The 20,550-nt window shown below is 62.1% G+C and overlaps 1 protein-coding gene across 1 annotated transcript; it reads right to left on the bottom strand.

Annotated features, from left to right (window-relative positions):
• Positions 1 to 6,276: 6,276 nt before the first annotated feature.
• Positions 6,277 to 16,313, bottom strand: CCND1 (cyclin D1). The gene is made up of 5 exons (XM_081262369.1): positions 15,912 to 16,313; positions 14,272 to 14,487; positions 13,578 to 13,737; positions 10,479 to 10,627; positions 6,277 to 7,919 (listed from the first exon to the last, which is right to left on the bottom strand). The coding sequence occupies exons 1-5, from the start codon at positions 16,107 to 16,109 to the stop codon at positions 7,755 to 7,757; spliced, it is 888 nt and encodes a 295-aa protein (XP_081118495.1). The 5' UTR covers positions 16,110 to 16,313; the 3' UTR covers positions 6,277 to 7,754.
• Between the last annotated feature and the right edge of the window lie 4,237 nt (positions 16,314 to 20,550).

The following is a 20,550-nucleotide window of genomic DNA, read 5'->3' as shown; positions in this document are numbered from 1 at the left end:
GCGTCCTGGGTCTGCATCCTGATGGTTTTTGTTGGTTTTGCTCCACCACAGAGCCTCCTTCCCTGCCCTTTTAAAATAACGTTTGGGATGGCCTCACTGAGTTGCTGAAGCTAGCCTTGAACTTGCGATCCTCTTGCTCCAGCCTCCGAGTCTCTGGGGTTACTGGTGTGCCTCCCTGCGCCCAGCCTGATTTCAGGACCCTCAGGTATATTAGGCCCTGCCTTGAGACTTCATTTTAACTTTCTTGCCTTCTTAGAGACCCTCTCTCCAAATACTGTCACACAGGAGGCAGGGGATCAGGGCCTTAGTGCACCGATTCCGTGGGGGCTTGGTCCAGGCTATCACAGGAGCCCCTCTGGCTGCAGCAACAGTTAACTTGGAACTGAGGGCGAGTAAAGCCACCTCTCCAAAGTAGATGTCGCATGACTGGGTGCTGCAGGAGCCAGTGGCTGGGCATAGGCAAGGTCAGCCCCCACGGGAGCCGAGTCACGGCAGTGGCTAACTCGCAGCCACTCAGCGGTGCTGAACAAGGCCACCTCTCTCTTTCTCTTGATTCTGCATTCTCTCCTTAACACCGTGGGGAGTGGAGGAGGAGGAGGTGGCAGAAGGGCTGAGAAGCCTAGTTGGCCCTGGCTGCTGGCGCCCGGCCCCTTGCCTCAAGTCGCTAAGCTGGCTGCTTCCCTCCGCCTTGCTGGCCGCAGTCTGCCCTTGGCGGTGGTCAGCGGCTGGCCGCAGGCTGCAGGGGGAGGCACACAGGGCCTGAGCAATCTGCTGGTCACTCGTCCCGAGGCCATTTTCCTGGCAAGGCCTCTCCAGTCCACAGCCCGTCATGCAGCCAGTCTTACATCTCGAAGTCTGAGGAAGGGACAGGAGCGGGACCTGTGCTGGCTGCCAGGAGGAGGACAAGCAGTGACCAATGAGCCCTCCGCTGCCCCAGGCCCTGTGGGCAGCTCTCCCAGGAGTGTGTGTGGCCCCTGGGAGTCCAGAGGCCGGGGTGGCCTTCTGCTATGCCTGGGGACGAGGCCAGGAGGCCCCTGAGGAGCCTCCCATTAATCTTCCAGTTGCAGAATCTCTTCACTGCTGCACTGCCCTGGGGGCACCCGGGCCACCTGGATAACAGAACTGAGATTGCTCTGAGCTCATCCCGACGGACTGACCGCCGCAGTGGTCCTTGGTGGATGGAGAGTTGCAGCTCAGGAAACTGAAGACACTGAGCTCTGGGGGCTCATCAGAGCAAATGGGCCCCGAGTTCAGTGTGTCAGAGGACACGGGAGTCCAAGCGAGAGGGACTGCCCCCCAGGCTCAGTGACTTGGTTGTGTGGGGACTTTTCCAGGGAAAGTTGCTCTTTGCCTCTAAATGTCCCGTGATTGTGCAGGGCTGATGATTTCTCAGTGGGCATCGGGCTCCACTGGGAGGGTGCCCTGGCAGAGCTCCCCAGTCCCCTTAACCAACTGGTTGGCCTCTGGTCATGGGGCTTGGGGCCTCTGTGCTGGGCGATCCCTTGCCGGGGTCCTCCAAGCATCAGGCACACGGTGGCGGGACCAGCGTGGAGAGGGCTGGCCTCATGCTCTCAGCAGGGGTACCTGGGCATTGCTGTTCCCCTGCTGGGTGCACCCCAGAAACAGCAGGGGCTTGCTGAGCTTGCTGCTTGGCTTTGAGAGCTCAGCGGGTCTGTTGCCAGTGGAATTGTGTCCTCCAAAAGGAAACACTGAAGTCTCAGCCCTGGCACCTGGGACTGTGACCTTATTTGGAAATAGGATCTTTGCAGCATCTACAAAGCTGTAAGTGAAGATGAGGTTGCCCCAGGGTGGACGGGCCCTCAGTCTACTGTGGCGGGGTCCTCCTGAAGGGGGACACCCCGAGAAGCACAGTGTGCAGACCGCGGCTCCACCACAGAAGGAGGCAGGGCCTGGGCTGAGGGAGGAGGGAGGCTGCCGCCCAGGGAGCTCAGCCATGCTGTGCAGGCCCGGTGGACCCCCACCCACCCCTCGGCTTCTCCTACTCACCTGCAAAAGGGCCACCAAATATTCCTCTGCTGCCTTTTTTGTAAATAAAACTTTATTGGCACATAGCCCCACGCATCCTTCACTCAACCGTCTGGCTGACCAGGCACAACACGGTGCCTTGACCGTCCCCTGCTGACCTGCAGTCACGTACTGTCAGAGTGCAACGACAGGAGAGCAGGCCAGGGCCAGGGCCACACAGCTTACTAGTGTGTCCCCTGCCTGTCACCAGCTCATAGGGCATTCTGGGAGCTGGGGCAGAACTGCTCAGTGGTGTTCAGCACCTCGCCTGGCACACAGTAGGCGCACTATGAACTTGAGCTGCCCCGGCCCCTGCCCATGGTCACATGAGGGTGAGGAAGACGCCCCTGAGGCCCGGCAGGACTGGGGTCTGGGCAGCTGGTCCTGGTTGGGCCACTTAGCTCTGGAGCAGCCGCCACTGGCGGGCCCGCCTCTGCTGTCGCTGGGTGAAAATTAAAGGATTAATGGATGCCGGCTTTGATAGGCTCAAGGCCACCAAAGCCCCTCAGCGGAGAGTTCCACATTCCCTCTTCCCAGTCCTCCTTGTGTGCCCCTGTGAGTGGTGGTGACAATGGCCCCCGGATGTGGGCCCCAAGGCCAGCCGCCCCAGTGCTGCCCGCCCACCCGTCCGCGGGCTATTGTCTGCCCGGCCCTGCAGTGTGGCGCTGGGCTGGTGGGGCCCCGCGGCAGGGGGACTGTGGGAACGGATTAGAGGTCCTGGGCTTTCTTCCCCGTCTTGCATAAACTCTTGATCAAAGACATTCCTGGGATGACAGAGCCCTGCGAGAGGCCAGCCCAGCACGCCCAGCGTGGGGGACGCGCACCCCGTGCCCCTGCCGGCCGGGGCAGCCTGCCGCAGCCTGCTGGCCTGGCCCACCGTGCAGCGTGCTCTCGGCACACGGCCTGCATACGTTGACGGTGACGGAGGGCACAGGCAGAGGCCGCCATCCCAACAGATGTGAGGCCAGGCCCTGCTGCAGGGCCCTCGCTCCTCTGGATGCTGAGGGACACTGCCCACCCGGTCTTCCCCCCAGAAACACGCACGTGCCACTCTGCCAGCCTCTCCCCACGTCTTGATGACCCAGGCTGCTGCCTGGGCCCCGGGAGCCCGACCCTCCTCAGTGCCCACAACTCAGTACAGTAGCTGAGACTGGCCTGAGGTGACCCCCGGAGCCCCTGACATAGGACTGGAGATCCCCAGACCTCCATCCCCTGGAGGGGCTCAGGACCAAAGCGGAAGGTTGTGAGGGTGTGGACGCCCTCACGGAGGCCGCCTTTGTTTTGAGCATCGAGGAACAAGCAGAGATGGTCAGGGGTGGAGGGCCAGGCAACAGCACAGGCCCAGAACCTGGAGCCTGGAGCAGTCGGGCGTGCCCAAAGCCCGGGGTAGAACCAAGGTCCAGGGAATGGAGGCGGGGAGGGCAGGGCCTCAGGGACCTCAGGCCAGCTGGAAGCAGAGAGGCAGCCCAATGGGTTGTGGACAGAGGGAGGGGGGCTGCCTGGGCACTGGCAGGCTGGTCAGGGGGCAGGAGGGCCCCACTGACTGGGTAGCAGGGAGAGCTGACCAGCAAGGCTTCATCTCCAGAGACCCTCAGAGGGCAGGTCTTGCTGTCCTTCTGTGACTGGAGAGACCAGCACCCAGCAGGGCACCCTGGGGGGTGTCAGCTGAGCTTGAGGGCAAGGATCACAGTCTGGGGTGCCAGCGACATTGTGGGTTTCACTGCCTGGCCAAGGAGTGTGCTTCAACGGTCAGCCATCACTGTGGGCACCGATGCCAACGAGGAGGCCATCGGGGAACCTGGCCCTGGGCCCAAACCCTCCTCCACCCGACAGGGGCGCCCTCCCCTGCCTTGCTGTTCCCGACTGGTCAGCAGGACCTAGGACACGCTTGCAGTCACATGGGCCTAGGGTGGGGACCTGGCTTCCTGCCCCAACAGGGACCTAGTTCTGGTCAGAGCTGGGCCCCTGCCATGGTGAGCCGGGACGCTTCACTGTAGGTGGCTCTGCCCAAGGAGAAGGCTGGGCTCTCCGAAGTCAGAAGGAGCCAGGTAGTGGCCTTCCCAGCTCCCTAGAGCTCTTGCTGTGACACTGCCAGGGGCCCCATCTGCCTTCGGGAGCCCCCACCTTTAGGAGAGCAGGGCTGGCAGTGACCATGGAGGCCAGGCGTCTCCTGCACACCCCACCCTCCTCTCAGAAGCGCAGGAGCCCACCGAGCACCACCACGGCCAGGGCTTCCCAGGCCACCCCTTTCCCCGGGGCTGGGACCTAGTCACACCCAGAAGCCAGAGGCAGATGATGCAGGGGTCCAGCAAGGCCCCCCAGGCGCCGTGTGAAAGGCTGCCCTGGTCGGTGGCCCTCATGCTGCGAGCTTTGGCAGCACCAAGGACCATGATTCACCCAAAGCACACAGCAGTTTGCGCCAGGAGAGGGCCAGTGGACACGCCTCTATTTACCTTCCCAGATGCAATAACCCAGGGAGGGCACACTGGCTGGCGAGGGCCAGGAGATGCTCCTGATCAATGGCACCGCGAGTGTCTCTGGCGCCAGCACTGCTGGCTTGTGTGGTCCCAGACGCCACCTGCAAATGCTTGGGAATCTCCTGGGGTCCAAACTGCCCCTCCCTCCTGGCACCCCAGGGACTCCTCCCAGATGTGCACCTACAAGCTGGGTGGGGTCTGGCCCCCACCCATGAGAAATCATTTGACAATGTCAGCAGACACTGCTGGTGTCAAGGGACAGGGCTACAGACATCTAGCAGGTGGAGGTCAGGATGTCACCGCAGAGCACAGGATGACCTGGCCATGCGTCCCTCCCTGTCTCCAGCCGGCCTGGGAAACACACAGGCAACACACTGGGGTTTCACCAATTTTATTTCTAGACTTTTCATGTTTGTTTGTGTCTCTGCTGGGAACGTGTCAGTTCCCTGTCTGTGCTGGGAAGCACCGTGTGTCCACCAGGCACAGACCCAGGCTGCCCACCACCAGACCCTCGCCGGCTCTTGCATCACAGGACACACCGCTGTGCTCTGTGGACCTGCCACCAGCCTTGGGCCTTCAGGCAGTGTTCAAAGACACCTGACCCCACTCACGACTATGGACACACCACCCCCTCGAGAACCCTGCTTGGTTCAGGCAGATGCCGCAGCCAGGGTGGTCGCGGTAAGTGGAAACGGGGCTCTGGAGAGAGGGCGGGCGGCCAGTCCTGTACCGGCACCTGCCAGGCCCCCAGCACAGACCCACCCCTCCGGGGCACCAAGGGTACAGATCCCGGGCACATGGCACTGTGAGCTGGCTTGGTTGAGATTTGGAGTCTTTAATTTAGCATCATGCTGTAATCAACAAACAAGAACAAACACAACACTAGCACATGGAACAGAGGAAACGCACCCGAAACTCCAACAATTCCGGAAGCGATTCCAATCATCCCGATGACGAGTCCTACGGCCCAGCACCACAGTGGCACGTAAGACAGACTGGTATCACAATAATAATAACAACATGCAATGTTCATAACTACACGTCAAGAGCGGCACAGCTGGCGAAGCTATACCACAATGGCACGTCCAGACCGGCCGAGCCCAGCACTACAGGCGCAGGGACACAGCTGGGCAGCGACAGGCCTGCGCAGGTCTCCTGGACGTGGCCCCGTTGGCCGGGGCCGTCTTGGGATTCGTCTGTGTGTCTGTCCACGAGGCAGACAGAGCCGACTGGTGGGTCTACACATGGCTAAGTGAAGCATGAGGTATCGTGAACAGGGACCTTTTTGGAATAGAGCAGTAATCACATCAAGTCAAAATTGATCACATTAAAAAAAACTACAAAAAAGGGCATCTGTAATACAATTTTCTATGAGAAAATTAAAACGAGCACATGGCAGTATATGACATCGTAAAACAAAAACTGATCCTCCCATAGCAGCAAAACAACGTGAAAGAGATACAGAGAAGCTGTGAACAGTTTCCGACTGCGGGAAGTCACTGGTAGCAGCGCGATAGGAAGTGGAGCCACGGCCTGTCCCTCCTGTGGGCACTGCCCGTCCCCTCGGGTGCCTCCCGCCACACTCCTCCCTCACGTACTCTCTCCAGCCTCTGCCTCAGCCTCCACACTCTTGCCACCTCCCCTCAACACGTCCTCAATGCAAAGGTCCAGGGCCAGGATGGGCAGGGGTCCTGGACCCCTCTCCTCTCAAGCACCCTGGCGTCCCTGTGCCTCGGGTGCCTCTAGAGCAGACCACTTTGGGCAACGCCCCACAGGCCGAGGCCAGGTCTGGGCGGTCTCTCTGGAGATCTTCCCTCACCGACCACAGGCCCCATCTTGTCACCTGCAGCTCCAAGGCAGAAAGGGTTGAGTGTTGAAATCCAGGGAGACTGCGTCACTTTATAAGTCATACTGGCCTTACGAGCATCCTCTGCAATAAATATTCTTTTTAGCCTTAACTATAAATTATATATTTTAGTGTTTAAAAACCTTCCGCTGTGAAATACCTAAAAGTAACCCTTACACTACTTGTTCTCTAGGTGAACCTTTGAGGTCCCTACTTTCAAACATCAGTTGGCACCAAAGGATTCCCGCGAACTTCAACCTCTCTACAGGACAGGAAGGGGCCTACATCCTGGCACTGTGACACGGACCTTTTTCTTCTTGACTGGTACAAAACCTTCAGGAACACCCTCTGGCTGACACCACGGTGTCACACCTTTGCGGTCCTGTGCACGCAGGAACGTGAATATTCCCCGCCATTCCACTGGGAAGCCGCCCCGCACGTGACAGCGAAGTTGCTTCTGACTGCTGGACCAAAGTGCTTTGACACGGAACGGTTTAGAATATCAAGAAAGAAAACACAAAACCCCAAAATGATAAGAAGAAAGTAGCTGTGGATTGAACCTGATGTGAACAGGCGGCAGGACCGACGGGTGAGAACCCAGCATCTCACGAGCAGGTAACTACAAAAATAGGAAGATTATAAAAATAGAATCTATCATGTCGCTCTTTGCTTCCCTCCACAGCAGCACATGGTGGTGGACAGCTGGCCTTTCCCGAGCTCCCTGGCTGGCACCTGCAGACTGGTGCCCAGGTGGGGGTCCCCAGGCATAAGAGCCCGGCCCCACACCATGCTGACCCATCGGCAAGCTGCAGAGGTCACACGCCTACCTACCTAGGAGATAAACACACAACGAGTGACTACGTGACGAGCAAGCGGGCACAGAGCTAGGGCTGTGCGAAGCCGTGCCTCTCGGGGGAGCGGGGACACACTTCCTACCTAACCCTCTTCTACTTTAAAATGGTTTTTCAAATTTTTCTTTTCTTTTTTTTTTTTTAAGAAGTTTTTTTCTTTTCTGAACACATACAAAGAATCCAACCTAGCCCTCGGGGACCCTCGTGCGTGTTAATGCTATCCTTACAGAGACACGAGCGCATTCACATACAGCTACTTGATTACGGAGTAAAATCCTCTATTTTGTAGCACAACGCCCCTCCCCCCACTCAAGGTCATGCAAATTCTATCTTTTCTTTCTTTTTTAAAGACAGTTTTCAGGATTTTTTTTCCTTTTCTTTTGCTTAAGTCAGAGACGGAAGGGAGAAAGAGGAAAGGAGGAGACTTTCCCTTCTGTTAGCAAAATGTCCCCGAAAACAGGGACTTTGCCTGGAGCACTGCGGGCGGCCCCTCCCAGGCTGCGGGGCTGCGGCCGGCCGCTGCTGGGTGCTCCGTGGTGCCGCCGGCCGGGCGCCTCAGACGTCCACGTCCCGCACATCGGTGGGCGTGCAGGCCAGGTCGGCCCCCGCCGCCTCCTCCACCTCCTCCTCGGAGGCCTTGGGGTCCAGGTTCTGCTGGGCCTGGCGCAGGCTGGACTCCAGCAGGGCTTCGATCTGCTCCTGGCAGGCGCGGAGGCAGTCCTGGAGGGACGGCGGGAGGGAGGGTCCTAAGGAGGAGGCCCACACAGGACCTCAGCCCCAACGCCAGCCCAGGAACTAGTCACAGGTGCCACTTCTGGTCCCCGGCAGCCCCTGGCCTGCTGACCTCGCCTGGGAATAAATGCTTCTGCTTCTGCCTCTGCCATGAGACCGTGGCGTCTTGTGGGAACGAACACACACCAGGTGTCCCCTGCCTAGCCCACCTCCCAGCAGAGACCCGCTTCTTGGAATCCTCCAGAACCCTCACCCCAGGCCCATAATGCACATGTCCTGAGCGGGGAAGCCCTCTGAGCTCCAGCAAGGTGGCCACCCTGAGGTGCCCCTGGTCTTCCCTAGGTGTGACCAAACGGATGAGGGGAGGCCCAGGCCTCCCCCCTCGGTCCTCTCCCTACAGCTGCATCCTGGGCCCTAGTCCTGCAACTGAGAACCCACCAGCGCAGCCCGAGGCCCCGGCACACGGCCAGTGCGCGAGAGGGGTTCCTGGAAGCCCGCACCTGTGTGCTGGGCTGGGGTCCCCTCGGCAGAGCTGCCCTGCACCTCAGGGTAAGAGGAGCCCTGGACCCCCAGAGCCCTCCGGGCCTCCACAGGAGGCGCCTCCCAGCAGCGCCCTCTAGCTGTTCTTGGTGCTGGGTGGCTTCTGAGTAAAGACGCTGGCTGCAGTGTCAGGCTGTGTGTCCCCAGTGCGGGGGTGTCACAGAGGTGGGCTTCTGAGACCCAGCAGTCTCTAGCCTGGGAAACTCCTTCCCACAAGGAACAGGGCTCGGGGGTCACACGGTGCAGCCTCACATCTCAAGCAGGGTGGCACTGACAACTGCCCCAGGCCAGTAGGACTTGAGGGCCCCAGGGCCACGTGCAGGGCTTGTGCCCCCCCCCCCCTTAGCCGCTCATCACGGTGGATGGGGCGGGGCGGCAGGGGGTGGTGCAGTCCCATCTTACAGATGGGAACACCAAGTCCACAGCCCTGGGCGGGAGCCGTGGCTGCACCCGCCAGCCCTCCAGGCACCTTCTCAGGAGCCCCTGGCGCCCTGGGAGCCCCGTGTTGGAGGGGGCAACTGAGAGGTGCAAGAGTGGCCCCTGGGCTGCCACACCCCGCCTGGCTGTGCGCCCTCCCAGCAGCCCCACTCTGACTGCAGCTTCGATTCCACGCTGAGGTCAGAGTGGGGCTGGACGAGGCCTTCTGGGCACTGTCCTGCCAGGCCTCCCCAGTGGACGGTGCCCTTTACTGGTGGCCAGAAGCCCCAGGCAGGGCTGTCTGCTCCCTGGTCAAGGGGCACATGGACATTTCTGGAACACACCCTCTGCCACACTGGAGTCCTTTGTGGACTGGTCTGCCAAAGGAGGCTGCCCCCAGGAGGCCCGGGGTCTAGCAGGGGACTTGGGGAAGGCAGTTTGGGCCCAGGCCACAGGAGGAGAGGAAGAGCCCGTGTGGGAGTGAAGCCCAGCTCGCCAGGGAGGAGTCCACGGCCTTGCTGCCTGGGGCGCTTTGTGCGTCCAGCTCAGTACGTCTGGCTGGGAAAGCCGACAGTCATTTCAGCCTCAACTGCTCTTTCTGATGCGCGTCATTAACATTTAATTAAAACAGTCTCTATTCACACGAGGGCAGCTGCGGCCCTTCCTGCACCGGCCAGGAGGCACCCACTGTCGGCCAGCGATGTACCCGGGAAGCCCTTCCCGAGCGGCCGCCGGGTGAGCAGCCTCACCCACGTGTTGGGGGCGGGGGGAACCAGGGCCCCTCGTGCTGGGCAGGCACTGTGGAGAGATTTCCTCTCCAGCTCTGTCCTCGCAGCTGGGGGACACCGCTGCTCCCGGCAGCGGCCAGGAGAGGACGCTCACCCCAAGCAGGTGACGCCAGGCGGTGGGTGGGAGGGAGGTGTCTCACCCTCTCAGGGGTCATGCATAGGCTGGGCTGCCAGCTGTCCAGCAGGAACCCCGGGCTGGGGACAAGCAGGCAGTCTGGCTGGGACCCCCAGGAACCCTCTAGATGCTCCACGGCCAAGGGCAGCCTCGGCAAGCCCACCTGGACCCAAGCCAGGGTTACGGCCCAGGGCCACTCCCTCCAGCACACGGGGCAGAGCTGACCCCCAGCCTTGCTGGTCTAATTCACCTGGGCCAGGGCTTCACAAGAGCCCTTTAAGGCGCTGCTCACGGGCCACGCGCACTGTGGTCCAGACACAGCCTGGTGGCGCTGCCCCAGCCCCATGACCACACAGTTCATCACCAGGTGTGCGGAGCCTGCCTGCTGGTGGCTGTCTCCTGCCTAATCCTGGAACTCCTCGTGGGGTGACAGCAGCCTGTGAGGACCCTCTGTCTAGTTGACAAGCCTCAGGCCCCCTGGGAGGGATGGGAGAAGCTGGCCCTGTCAGCTGTGACCATCACAGTCCCTCAGACACAAGTCCTGAGATCAGGGAGCGGTTGGGGGCCCAGGTCCTGCTCAGCACCCTAGACGGTCCTGAGCTGAGCAGGCCCCAGCCGGGTCGTCCCCGGGTCGCCCTAGCACCCCCCCCCCCCCGGCTTTAGACGTCTCTGGGTCCCATCACTCACCGGGTCACACTTGATAACTCTGGAGAGGAAGTGGGTCAGGCGGTAGCAGGACAGGAAGGTGTTGGGGCTGCCCAGGTGGAGGCCCTGCACTGCGGCCACCACGCTCCCAGCGGCCACCATGGAGGGTGGGTTAGAAATGAACTTCACGTCTGCAGGAAAGCAGGAGAAGGGTTTGTGAGTGGGGAAATGGCAGGACCACCCAATTCAGGCATGCTGGCCTACGTTCAGGTCTCCCCAGTCTTCCACACCGCTGGGCGCCCGGGCAGCAGGAGTCGCCGGGGGATAGCCACCCACGCCAGCATGCCTGCCATCAGAGTCTGCTGCTACCTAGGAGCAGGGACTCCAGAGAGTTGGTCCATTCCAGAGGGCCACCGCAAAGCTACAGAGGGTGGACAGCCAGCCACTTCCAAGTCCCTCAGCGACTGAACCCTGGTCAGCACCCAGCAGGGAGGGTGTGATGGGGCAGTCATGTTCCAGCTGCCCCGGGAGGGCCTGGCCTGGCGCTCAGCGAAGGAAGGAACCCTCCGGCCACCCACCTCGGCAAGGCCCACTCCCGCCCTCTGCTGTCAGCTCCGTCCGTCAGCCACGGGACAGCTCTCCGTGCCTCCGGATCTCCAGAGTTGGGAGGCACACGGTTCATGTCGTGGTTGCCAGGCAAGCGGGCAGCTGTGGCCAGCCAAGCAGAGCTTCCCAGGCAGCGGCACTGGGCCACAGCATGCCCACGGCCCAGCCTCCCGAGGCCGTCCCACCCCTTCCCTCCCTGGGTCCCAGGGACCCCACACTCCTGTGCCCCTGCTGGTGGGAGGTAGGCCCCAGTGCTGAGCCTGGTGGCCCATCTCACCTCCCTGAGTCACAGCAGGGACATCCCCTCAGGACGACACTCGGAGGTCCCCCCAGACCACTGCAGTCAGGGGCACCTGCTTCCTTCTTTCCCACCTGCCCCCATCCAGAGCAGCCCCAGGGCCTGAGGGCCACCTTCTTGTTCTCCTCCACGAGGACTTTTCTGGTGGGGATGGTCACCAACTTCACCTAGGAACCTGGGCCCTGGGCCAGGCCTGGACGAGGGAAGGGACAGTGTGAATTTTGTCCACTCCCAAAGCCTCATCTTGTGCCACTGAGCGCCTGGGAACAGGGGTCTCAAGTGAGCTGAACAGCAGCCGGCTGGCCCCAGGGGGGTCCCACCAGCTGGGGTGCCGCGCCACCTGAGGCTTCATGCCTTGTTAAGGGACAGGGAGGTAAAGCAGCCACCTGGGGCAGACCCCGCTCCTGGGTGGCGTCACAGACTAGAAAAAGAAATCTGCCTCTCCCCCGCAACGGAGCCCCTCGGCCAGGCTGGGTAGCGGGGCCCGGAACAGAGACTGCTTCCCCGAGGCAAATCAGGTGCACAGAAAAGCTGCCCCTGAGGGACGGCGGAGAGGTCCGCGCTGGGGGGCGGGGGTGAGGCGGCCTCCACAGCCACCACACAAAGCCCATGCCCCACCTCCAGGTGGAGGGGCAGAAGGGTGGCCACGCAGGCCAGCAAGGGACAGCCAGAATTAAACCCAAAGCTCCGACGTTTACTTCCACAGTGGTCTGATGGGTGAGGGCACACACTGTCGCGGGAGCTGGGGCAGGGCTGGCCCCTGCCAAGACCCCCGTCACTCAATCATGTGCTCATGGAAAACGTGCTGGTCCTGCCTTCACCAAGCTGTGTGCAAACAGGCAGCGCCAGGGCCCGCGAGGAAAGGCACACCTGCGATCCCAGCGACTCAGGAGGCTGAGGCCCGCCACAGAGCCCACCCACAGGCCCGCACGGGCAGGTGCAAAGCTGAAGTGGGGGGCTCCTGTGGAGCCCCATGTCAAAGGCCCTGGAGCAGCCAGGAGACCTGGCCATAGCCTGGGTGCTCTGCACTCCCTGCCAGCATGGGGCCTGCAGGGGAGGCCAGGCCCGTCCAGCGCAGCATCTCTAGGAAACTGCAGCGTCTCCCCAGCCACTTCAGATCCATAAAAGGCTGCCCAGAGCTCCAGAGCCGCTCTGCAGAGGAACTCCAGCCAGAGGCCTCCCTGCTGCCCCAGGGCCAGCCCCAACAGCTGGTCACACTCTCAGAACCCACCCCCGGCCTGGCTCGAGAGGACCTGGAGGGATACGTGCCCTCAGCAGGGCAGGACTGTGGAGGCCAAGCACCCCCTGTACCAGGCCACAGGGCTCTGCTCCTCCGGGTAGGTAGGAGAAGACATCAGCTGCCCCCTTTGATACCACCTTGCCAGTGGCCCTCAAGTGACCCAGGGCGAGCTCCAAACAGAAGTAGCACCTGAGGCCTAACCAGGGCCACAGCCAAGCTGGGGAGGAGCTGGGTCCCCCATCAGGGTAAAGAGGCCTCCTGGACATGGCCTGTGTGGGTCCCAAAATCCGACACGTGGCGGGGGGGAGCAGCGTCAGTGGCAGTGCTGGGGGCAAGAGGCAGCCCGGTTCATCTGTGTGTCCGTCCATGTTGGGTTGGACAGGCTTCCCATCTAGGGTATAGGGCCAGGAGGAGGAGGAGGGCGGGCTGACCCCCTCTGCTGCCAAACAGCGCCCAAGCCCAGGCTGCTCCAAAGGCCCTCCCAGGACTCAACGGAGGAGAGCTGGCCCCAGGCGCCCCTAGCGGGGCCTCAGGCGCCCAGGCTCCTCCACTGGCCGCCCCCGCACAGGGGCTGCTGCTGGCCGCCTGGAGCACGTGGTGCAGGCACTGCCGGCTGCTCTCCCTGCCCCTGCAGGCGCCCCTGGCAGGTGGCCCAGCCTGGGAGGGGCCAGGAGGGGGCCCCCACAGCCCAGGCTCCTTGAGGACACAGGGCGGGCTAGAGGTGGGTAGCGGCAGGCAGCCCAGCGGCCCAGGTAAACCCCTTTTAGCACGGCGTGGCCACAGGGTGCCTGGCACAGGGAGGAGAGGGGGCAGCAACCACTCAGAGGAAGGCTAGACTGTCCTGTCTCGGGTGCACTGCAGGGTGGCCGTGAAGGGGACAGGGCATGCTTCCACCACCACCTGGCCCCTGACCTCTTCCTAGACAGGAGACCCCCCAGAGAGCAAGCCACTGGCCAGGGTGACTTAAGGAAGCCCACGGGGCTCTCCGGCTCTCTACCTGTGGCACAGAGGGCGACAAAGGTCTGTGCATGCTTGCGGATGATCTGTTTGTTCTCCTCGGCCTCTGGCATTTTGGAGAGGAAGTGTTCGATGAAATCGTGGGGGGTCATGGCAGCCAGGTTCCACTTGAGCTTGTTCACCAGGAGCAGCTCCATTTGCTGCGGATAATAGGGGACAGGCAAGTTACTCCCGGGGGGCCCCGGAAGCCCTAGCACCTGGCCTTACATTCTGTTTGCAGACTTGGGGTGGGGCAGGAAGGTTGCGAATGTTCGAGGTGCAGAGAGCAGGGCAACGTGTGACCCCAGACCCAAACAGAAAAGGTGAGAGTAAAAAGGCTCCATCCCACACTGAGAAGGAGACTGCTGGGGACAAAAAGGCCTCCCACCGCCTGGAACCCAGAACTTGTAATCTGCAGTGCAGGCCGCGAGCCGCTAGAGGGCGCGCGCCGCCCACGTTTCGGCACCTTAGGACGCAAATGTGGTGGGAGTCAGGACTCTGGGTGCCCCGCAGGGGTGGAGGCGGAGGGGTTCAGTGTGCAACAACAGAGGCCCCATCGTGTGGACGTTCCCTGGTGGCGCGGGAGACCTGTCCGAGGTGGGTTCGGACTCCTGCCATCTGCACTCCCGCCTCCCCACCGCCAGCGCGGGGTACCGCAGTTAACTGGGCGACAGTGCGATGGGGTCCGCGGTTACCAGCAGCTCGTCGGGTCGGATGGAGTTGTCAGTGTAGATGCACAACTTCTCGGCCGTCAGGGGGATGGTCTCCTTCATCTTGGAGGCCACGAACATGCAGGTGGCCCCCAGCAGCTGCAGGCGGCTCTTCTTCAGGGGCTCCAGCGACAGGAAGCGGTCCAGGTAGTTCATGGCCAGAGGGAAGACCTCCTCCTCGCACTTCTGCTCCTCGCAGACCTGCAGGGGAACCTGGAGGTGATCGCCAATGCCGGGCCCCCGCAGTGCGACCCCGCGCCTCTATCCGGCCCGCGTGGGAGGGCGCAGAGGGTAGAGCGGGGAGTGGCAGACGCTTCGCGCAATGCGCTCCCTGCCGCGTGTCCCCAGTGCCCACCCAACACGAAACTGAAAGTCTGCGCGAGGCAGGCGGGGCGGGTACCGTGGGGTGGCGACGAGGGACCCCGGCCCCGCCCGGGAGCCACGGGACTACGATAGGGGACACCAGGGCGCAGAGGGGCCACGGCTGCCCCGTGCTGGGCGCCGCGCTCGCCGCCCTGCGAGACACAAAGGTGGCGTCTCAGGCCGCCGCGCCGCATTTCCCCAGACGTCATCTTTTCAAAAAATATTTAAAAATATTTAAAAAATAACTAGGTGCCTAAAAACCCCCTGAAAACGCTCCTCGGGCGGCCCCTGGCACACGCTGGGGGTCGGGAGCTGGTTGCGGGCTCCGGGGAGAGCTCCAGGAATTCAAACTCCGGGACCCCCCTGCCCCCGGCGCGGGCGCTGCTTCCCTCTCGCAAGGGCACCACGCTGCACTTTCAGAAATTATTTAAAAATACTTTCGGGCTCCTGAGGCGTTTGCTGAAGGCCTGAAAATGTGCCCTGGGTCCCCAGCTCGTCCCAGAAAAGTCCCTTAAGCAGAGACTCACGCAGACGGGGGGGTCAGTCCCGGGCGTCTCGGGAGCCACGCGACCTTTCAGCCCAGCATGCTCTCCAGCCCAGGCTGCCTGCGCGGGGCGTCTCGGGCCCCATCCGTGAACAAAGGGTCCCCTCCCGAGCCGAGTCCCCCCAAAATAGTCACTGAGCATTACTGGGCCCCTCCCGCTGACCGCGCGGCCCCTCATGCCTGTCCCTGCGCCCCGCCGGCCACTCCCCGCCCCCACCCTGCCCCCAATTATTAATAAACACGTTTGCTTTGCAATAAAAGAGCAAAGATGGCGCATAATACTGGCACGAGTGGCCCTTGCATACGTGTCCATGGATATTAATTTAAAAATCAAATCTATGCCCCCCCCCAGCCGGCGGCTCCGGGCAGCCACAGCCAGAGAGGCGCAGCGGCACTGGGGCGCAGGCGGGGGGCCACAAAGGGCGCCCAGCCTGCACCCTCGAAACCCACGGGGCACCCTGGCACCGGCTTCCCTCGAAGGCACCTCTTCCCGACCGTCCCCCACCAGGAAAGGGAATTTCTAATGCCCCAACCCCCACACCTTCCTTGTTCAAAAATACCCGCAATATCTTATTTATTTTGCAAAGACGGGTTCCTAGCAACACCCCGACAAACTTCAAAGTTGAAGGGGAAGAGAAGGGAGGGAGATGAGGGGGAAAATGTGGGTTTGAGCAACAAGTTGCAGGAAAGTGCTAAGAGAGCAGCGAGAAGCCCGCACCTCCAGCATCCAGGTGGCCACGATCTTCCGCATGGACGGCAGGATCTCCTTCTGCACACACTTGAAGTAGGACACGGAGGGAGCGCAGGTCTCCTCCGCCTTGAGCATGGCCCTCAGCACTCGGTCGTTGAGGAGGTTGGTGTCGGGGTACGCGCGGCGGATGGACTCCACTTCGCAGCACAGGAGCTGGTGAGCCATGGCGGGGGCTCTGCCTGGGCCGCTCCGGAAGGGCTGCGCGTCTGGGTTCGGTCCGCGCTCGGCGCTCGCTCCTGCTGCCCCACGCTCCCTCGCGCTCTTCTGCCCCTAGCCGAGCGCGCTGACTCTGCTGCTCACTGCTACTGCGCCGACAGCCCTCTGGAGGCTCCAGGACTTTGCAACTTCAACAAAACTCCCCTGTAGTCCGTGTGACGTTACTGTTGTTGAGCAGAGATCAAAGCCGGGCAGAGAATGGGACGGGGGGGGAGGGACGGGGGGGGGAGGGACTGGGGCGGGCGCAGGGGGAGGGGGCGCGGGCGCAGCGCGCCGGGAGCAGCGAGGGGCAGAACCCAAAAGCCTGTCCCGCCGCGGAGTTGCCCCCGAAGTTCGGTTTTCATAGAAATGCAAATCGCCCCGCGGCGGCCTTTCTCCCCGCGGGGAAAGAGAGGTGCAGGGGGGCCGTCCTCCCGGAGTGGGTCACCCGGGATTGGGGGGTGGGAGTGGAGGTGGCTCTGTGAAGGAGTATAACTAAGAGAGCGGACAGGCCACACGCAGCTGGGGGACACCGCGTGGAAGGGGGGCTCTGGGGCGCAGCGACACTCTGTATCCGAGCCGGGAGAATGGGCACATTTCCGAGAACGCCACGAGGGCACCCACGCGCGGAGAGAGGGCCAAGGAACCCCAGCCTCTACGTCTTCTTTCATTTTCATTAACACGTGTAAATTTCAGGAACCATCTAGCATGCGGGGACGGGGGCAGAGCACACAACGCCGGTGGCGGCTTCATCCCAGAGCACGGGGGTCGTTGCAAGTACCCAATAGGGCAGCTCTGAGCATTAAAGACTTCAGCCTAGAACGCGCTCGCTCAAAAAATAAAATAAAATAAATGCCCGAAAATTCCAGTGACAAGATGGTGGCCAGCATTTCCTTCATCCTGTCCCTATCTGGGGGATCTGTGGATTGTCTGCCTACCTTGACCCGTCAGACCTTGCCTGGGTCCCCAGATACCTACCCTCCACAGTGCCTGCAATTTATCCGGGAGAAACACCCCTTTGAATGGAAGGCTGAGAAATAGTGGTCTTTGTCCTAACTCATTTTTTAATTAATAAAAAAATAAAATGCTTGGGAATATTAGTCTCCTCTGCCTGGGAAGAGACCACCGGAAGCTTCCCAACTGGTTTTGCCGCGTGTGGAAGTTCCTTTCCCTTTAGAATTTGCCTTAGGGCTGCATTTGTGAGCGCGAGGGGGCTGGCAAAAGCTAGAACAATTAGAATTTTAAATTTTAGAATGAGTGTAGGGATCTGATGATTTTCAACAAAATCTATACGTGTTCCAGGATGCAGGAAAGGGTCCCTGATATTCCCTGCAAATTTAGAGTTTTTATAAGTTCTGCCTCTTTTGGTACTTTCAAAAATTTAATAAAAGGACATCTTAAACATTTTTTTTTAGTTTTACAACATCTACCCCCACCCCCAAATTAAAACTGTTCATTTACTTCTGAATGTAGTTTCGTGAATCCGACCGCCGTATCCCCCGACAGTAAAAAGATCAAAAGAAAACGGATGCAAAACCCCCTCTCCCTCGAAAGGGTGCCTAGCAAGAGGCGACCCCCACCCCCCTTTCAGGGTCCGTTTCTCTCGCCACCCCTCCCCCGCCGAGAATTAGTGTTACTAATATTCCGGGTCCTAGAGGGCACTGACCCCCGCTCCAGCCCGGGAGGTGGTGGGTGGCCCCGGCAGGGCGCGCCATCCGTGTGTCCCCTCCCCGGGCGCCCACGCTCGCGCTTGGCGCCAGCACCGCGGAGCCTCGGAGCACCAGCCTGCGCACGAGGGCGGCCCGGCAGCTTTTTCATTCATAAAATCCGGACCGGGCGGCTGCCCGGGTGATTTATGGGGCCGCACGCTATCACCGGCGGCGCCCGTCCCGGGGGGCGAGGGGTCCGAGCCCCGCGTTCGCCCTGGAGCGGCCAGGCCGGGACCAAGGCTCGCGGGCGAGGGGCATCGGGGCATAAAGGGGCTCGCCCACTCCGGCGACACGGGCTCCGGGTCCCGAAGGGAGCGTCCCCCACCGCGGGAAAGACGAGGAAACTGGAATTAGCATGAGCCAATGGGGGCGCCGTGTTGTTACTAGGCGGACCAGGCAGATCTCGACGAGGAACTTCGTTGATTTCCAGGCTCAGGGACAGGCGCAAAAGTGCAAGCCTCACCGGCGAGCGAAAACTGCCGTCCAGGAACCCGCGGGGGAGGCGCTGGAATTTGGGGCAAGGCCGGGAGCGCCAGCAGCCCAGCCCCCTGCACGGGGCACTCCGCTAGGCGAGCTCTGAAACCCGCGAGGGGTCCACCAACTCCTGGTCCCTGAAGGCCATTACATCAAGAAGTGCAGAGGAAGCACTTTGATTTTGATTTTTTTTTTTAAAGGAGAAAAACCAACTTAAAAAAACTTTTCTGTAGCAATTTAATTTTGCACTGTCTTTTTAAAACCCACCGCGAAGCAGGAACTACGAATTCTGGGCTCATTTAAAGTGCTCTGCGCTAATTTCTTGGTGACCATTTGGAGACAAAGGGCAAGTGACCCAGTCGGAAGGGAACCACGTTGGTTGGAAAGAAAACCCAAAATTAACTTAAATCACCTTCCTGCTTTCCTCCCTGCCCCCCCCTCTCGGTAGCCAAGGCCCGGAGGAGGGTCGCCGGGAGAGGGCGAATCCCGCCGCAGGCGCGTGTTTGCCACCGTCCCTGGCTGTGGGAACCTTCATTCAAGCGGGGGAAGGGAGCGCGCTCATTCAGGAACCCGCGCGGCCCAGACCCCAGGACGTTACGCGGCTGCGCGCCGCCGGGATGGGGGCTTTGGGGAGGGTGTCCGCCCAGCGCGGAGCTTCCGCCGGGATAGAGCTCCCGCCCCGCCCCTGGGGAGAGGCCGGGAGGTGACCGGGCGCACCCAGGTGGGGTCACCTGGAGTCGCATACCTGGCGGCAACTTGAAAGGCCTTGGCTCCTGCCCTGCGAGTTTGCCATTGTTAAGCCCTTAAGTCTCCCAGGAAGACGCTTCCGAATGCCTGCTCAGGTTCCGGGGGCGCTGGGGCTCCCCTTCCCCCACACTGCCTGCTTTGGGGGCGCGCAGGGCGGCCCACGTGTTGTGGCAGCTCCTCCGGGACTGGGAGGCGCTGCTCCTGGGTGCCCCAAAGCCGTGGGCGGGCGGGGGCCAACTCAAGCCTGGATGCCCACCCGGGACAGCCACGTGGGAACCCTGGGGACTGCATCCCCGCCGCCCTCGGGCGCAGACTCGCATTTCCGCCTCTGATCAGTTAATTTGAGCCGCACACAGACTACCCTGTCCCCAGCGCCCCGGCGCGGCCCGGCAGGCTGCGGGGAGACACCCCTCCCCCGGCTGCGGGCCGCGGCGAGGTGTGCGCGGTACAAGGCAAGCCCCTCGGGCACGGTGGGCCTCGGCTCTAGTGGCAGCTGGGATCCCCGTTTGGTGGCGAACGTAGATTCCAACTGCTCGACCCCACCCCCTAAAACGCAAGCCCAGCGTCCGGAGCAATAGAAACCCCAAAGTCCCTAAGAGTCGCCTTCCGCGTCTGGCCCCGGGCCCGCCTTGGACCAGCAGTGGGGAGGGGGCGCACACATGGAGAAGAAAGTCACTGCCACCCCAGGCCAAAAAGTATAAAAAGTCTGGCGGATGGGGTAATGGCCTCTGAGGCCACGTCCGGCCCTGGCTTCTCGGGGTCAAGCAGGGCCGCCGCCCACCCGAAGCTCAGCCGACTCTCGCACCAAACGAAGGTGCGGGCCGCCGCTGCGGGGCTTCCGGGGGGAAGGCCCCGCGCCGAGACCCGGGGGGCGTTCTGGGCGCTCCCACCCGCCCCTCCCAGAAGACGGTCTGCGCGGAGGCCCGGCCTCGGCGCCCCTGCCTGCTGGCGCGAAGCCCGGGGGGCGGGGGTCCGTCATTCCGCAGACCTGGGGGTGGGAGGAGGGCGCGGGGCTTTTTGTGCGGAGCCTGCGAATTCTGGGCCTCCGCACACCGGCCGAGGAAGGAACGGGAGGGGAAACGATCCCCAGGTTTGGGAACGAGGTCGTCTGCCCAGCGCCCGCCCCCTGCCCGGGATCCCTCGGGCCCCTCCACGTGGGCTGACGGCGGAGGCGCGTTCAGACCCCAGGCCGAGTCGGGGCCGCGGGCCGCGCTGGGCCTGGCTCCCCGCTGGGGTGTGGGTGCGGGGCTCTTTCGCCAGGGAGGGGAGGAGGCGCGAGCGCGCGCTGTGGGACCCGCGGTCGAGCGCCGCGCGAGGCCGCGCCGTGCATTCCGCGCATTCCCGCCGGGCCTGGGTTCCGCCGCCACGTGGTGGCCCTGCGCTCCGCGCTTACCGTAAAGCCTGGAGACGGTGCGCACCTCGGCTTCCCAGCGTGAGAGGAGGACCGCCCCGGCACCCACCTGGCTGCGCCGTCCCGCCCC

The sequence above is a fragment of the Spermophilus citellus genome (genome assembly GCF_964194105.1).
Source record: "Spermophilus citellus genome assembly, chromosome: 2".
Taxonomy (NCBI): Eukaryota; Metazoa; Chordata; class Mammalia; order Rodentia; family Sciuridae; genus Spermophilus; species Spermophilus citellus.
Note: the sequence above shows the minus strand (reverse complement) of the source record. Positions and strands in the feature narration are given on the sequence as shown.

Excerpts from the sequence above, each read along its gene's own strand:
- CCND1 (XM_081262369.1), bottom strand. The coding sequence starts at position 16,109 with ATGGCTCACCAGCTCCTGTGCTGCGAAGTGGAGTCCATCCGCCGCGCG. Across the intron at positions 10,628-13,577 it reads TGTCGCCCTCTGTGCCACAG|ACGTGAAGTTCATTTCTAAC; the intron begins GTAGAGAGCCGG and ends GCTTTCCTGCAG. Across the intron at positions 7,920-10,478 it reads GAGTTATCAAGTGTGACCCG|GACTGCCTCCGCGCCTGCCA; the intron begins GTGAGTGATGGG and ends CCGTCCCTCCAG.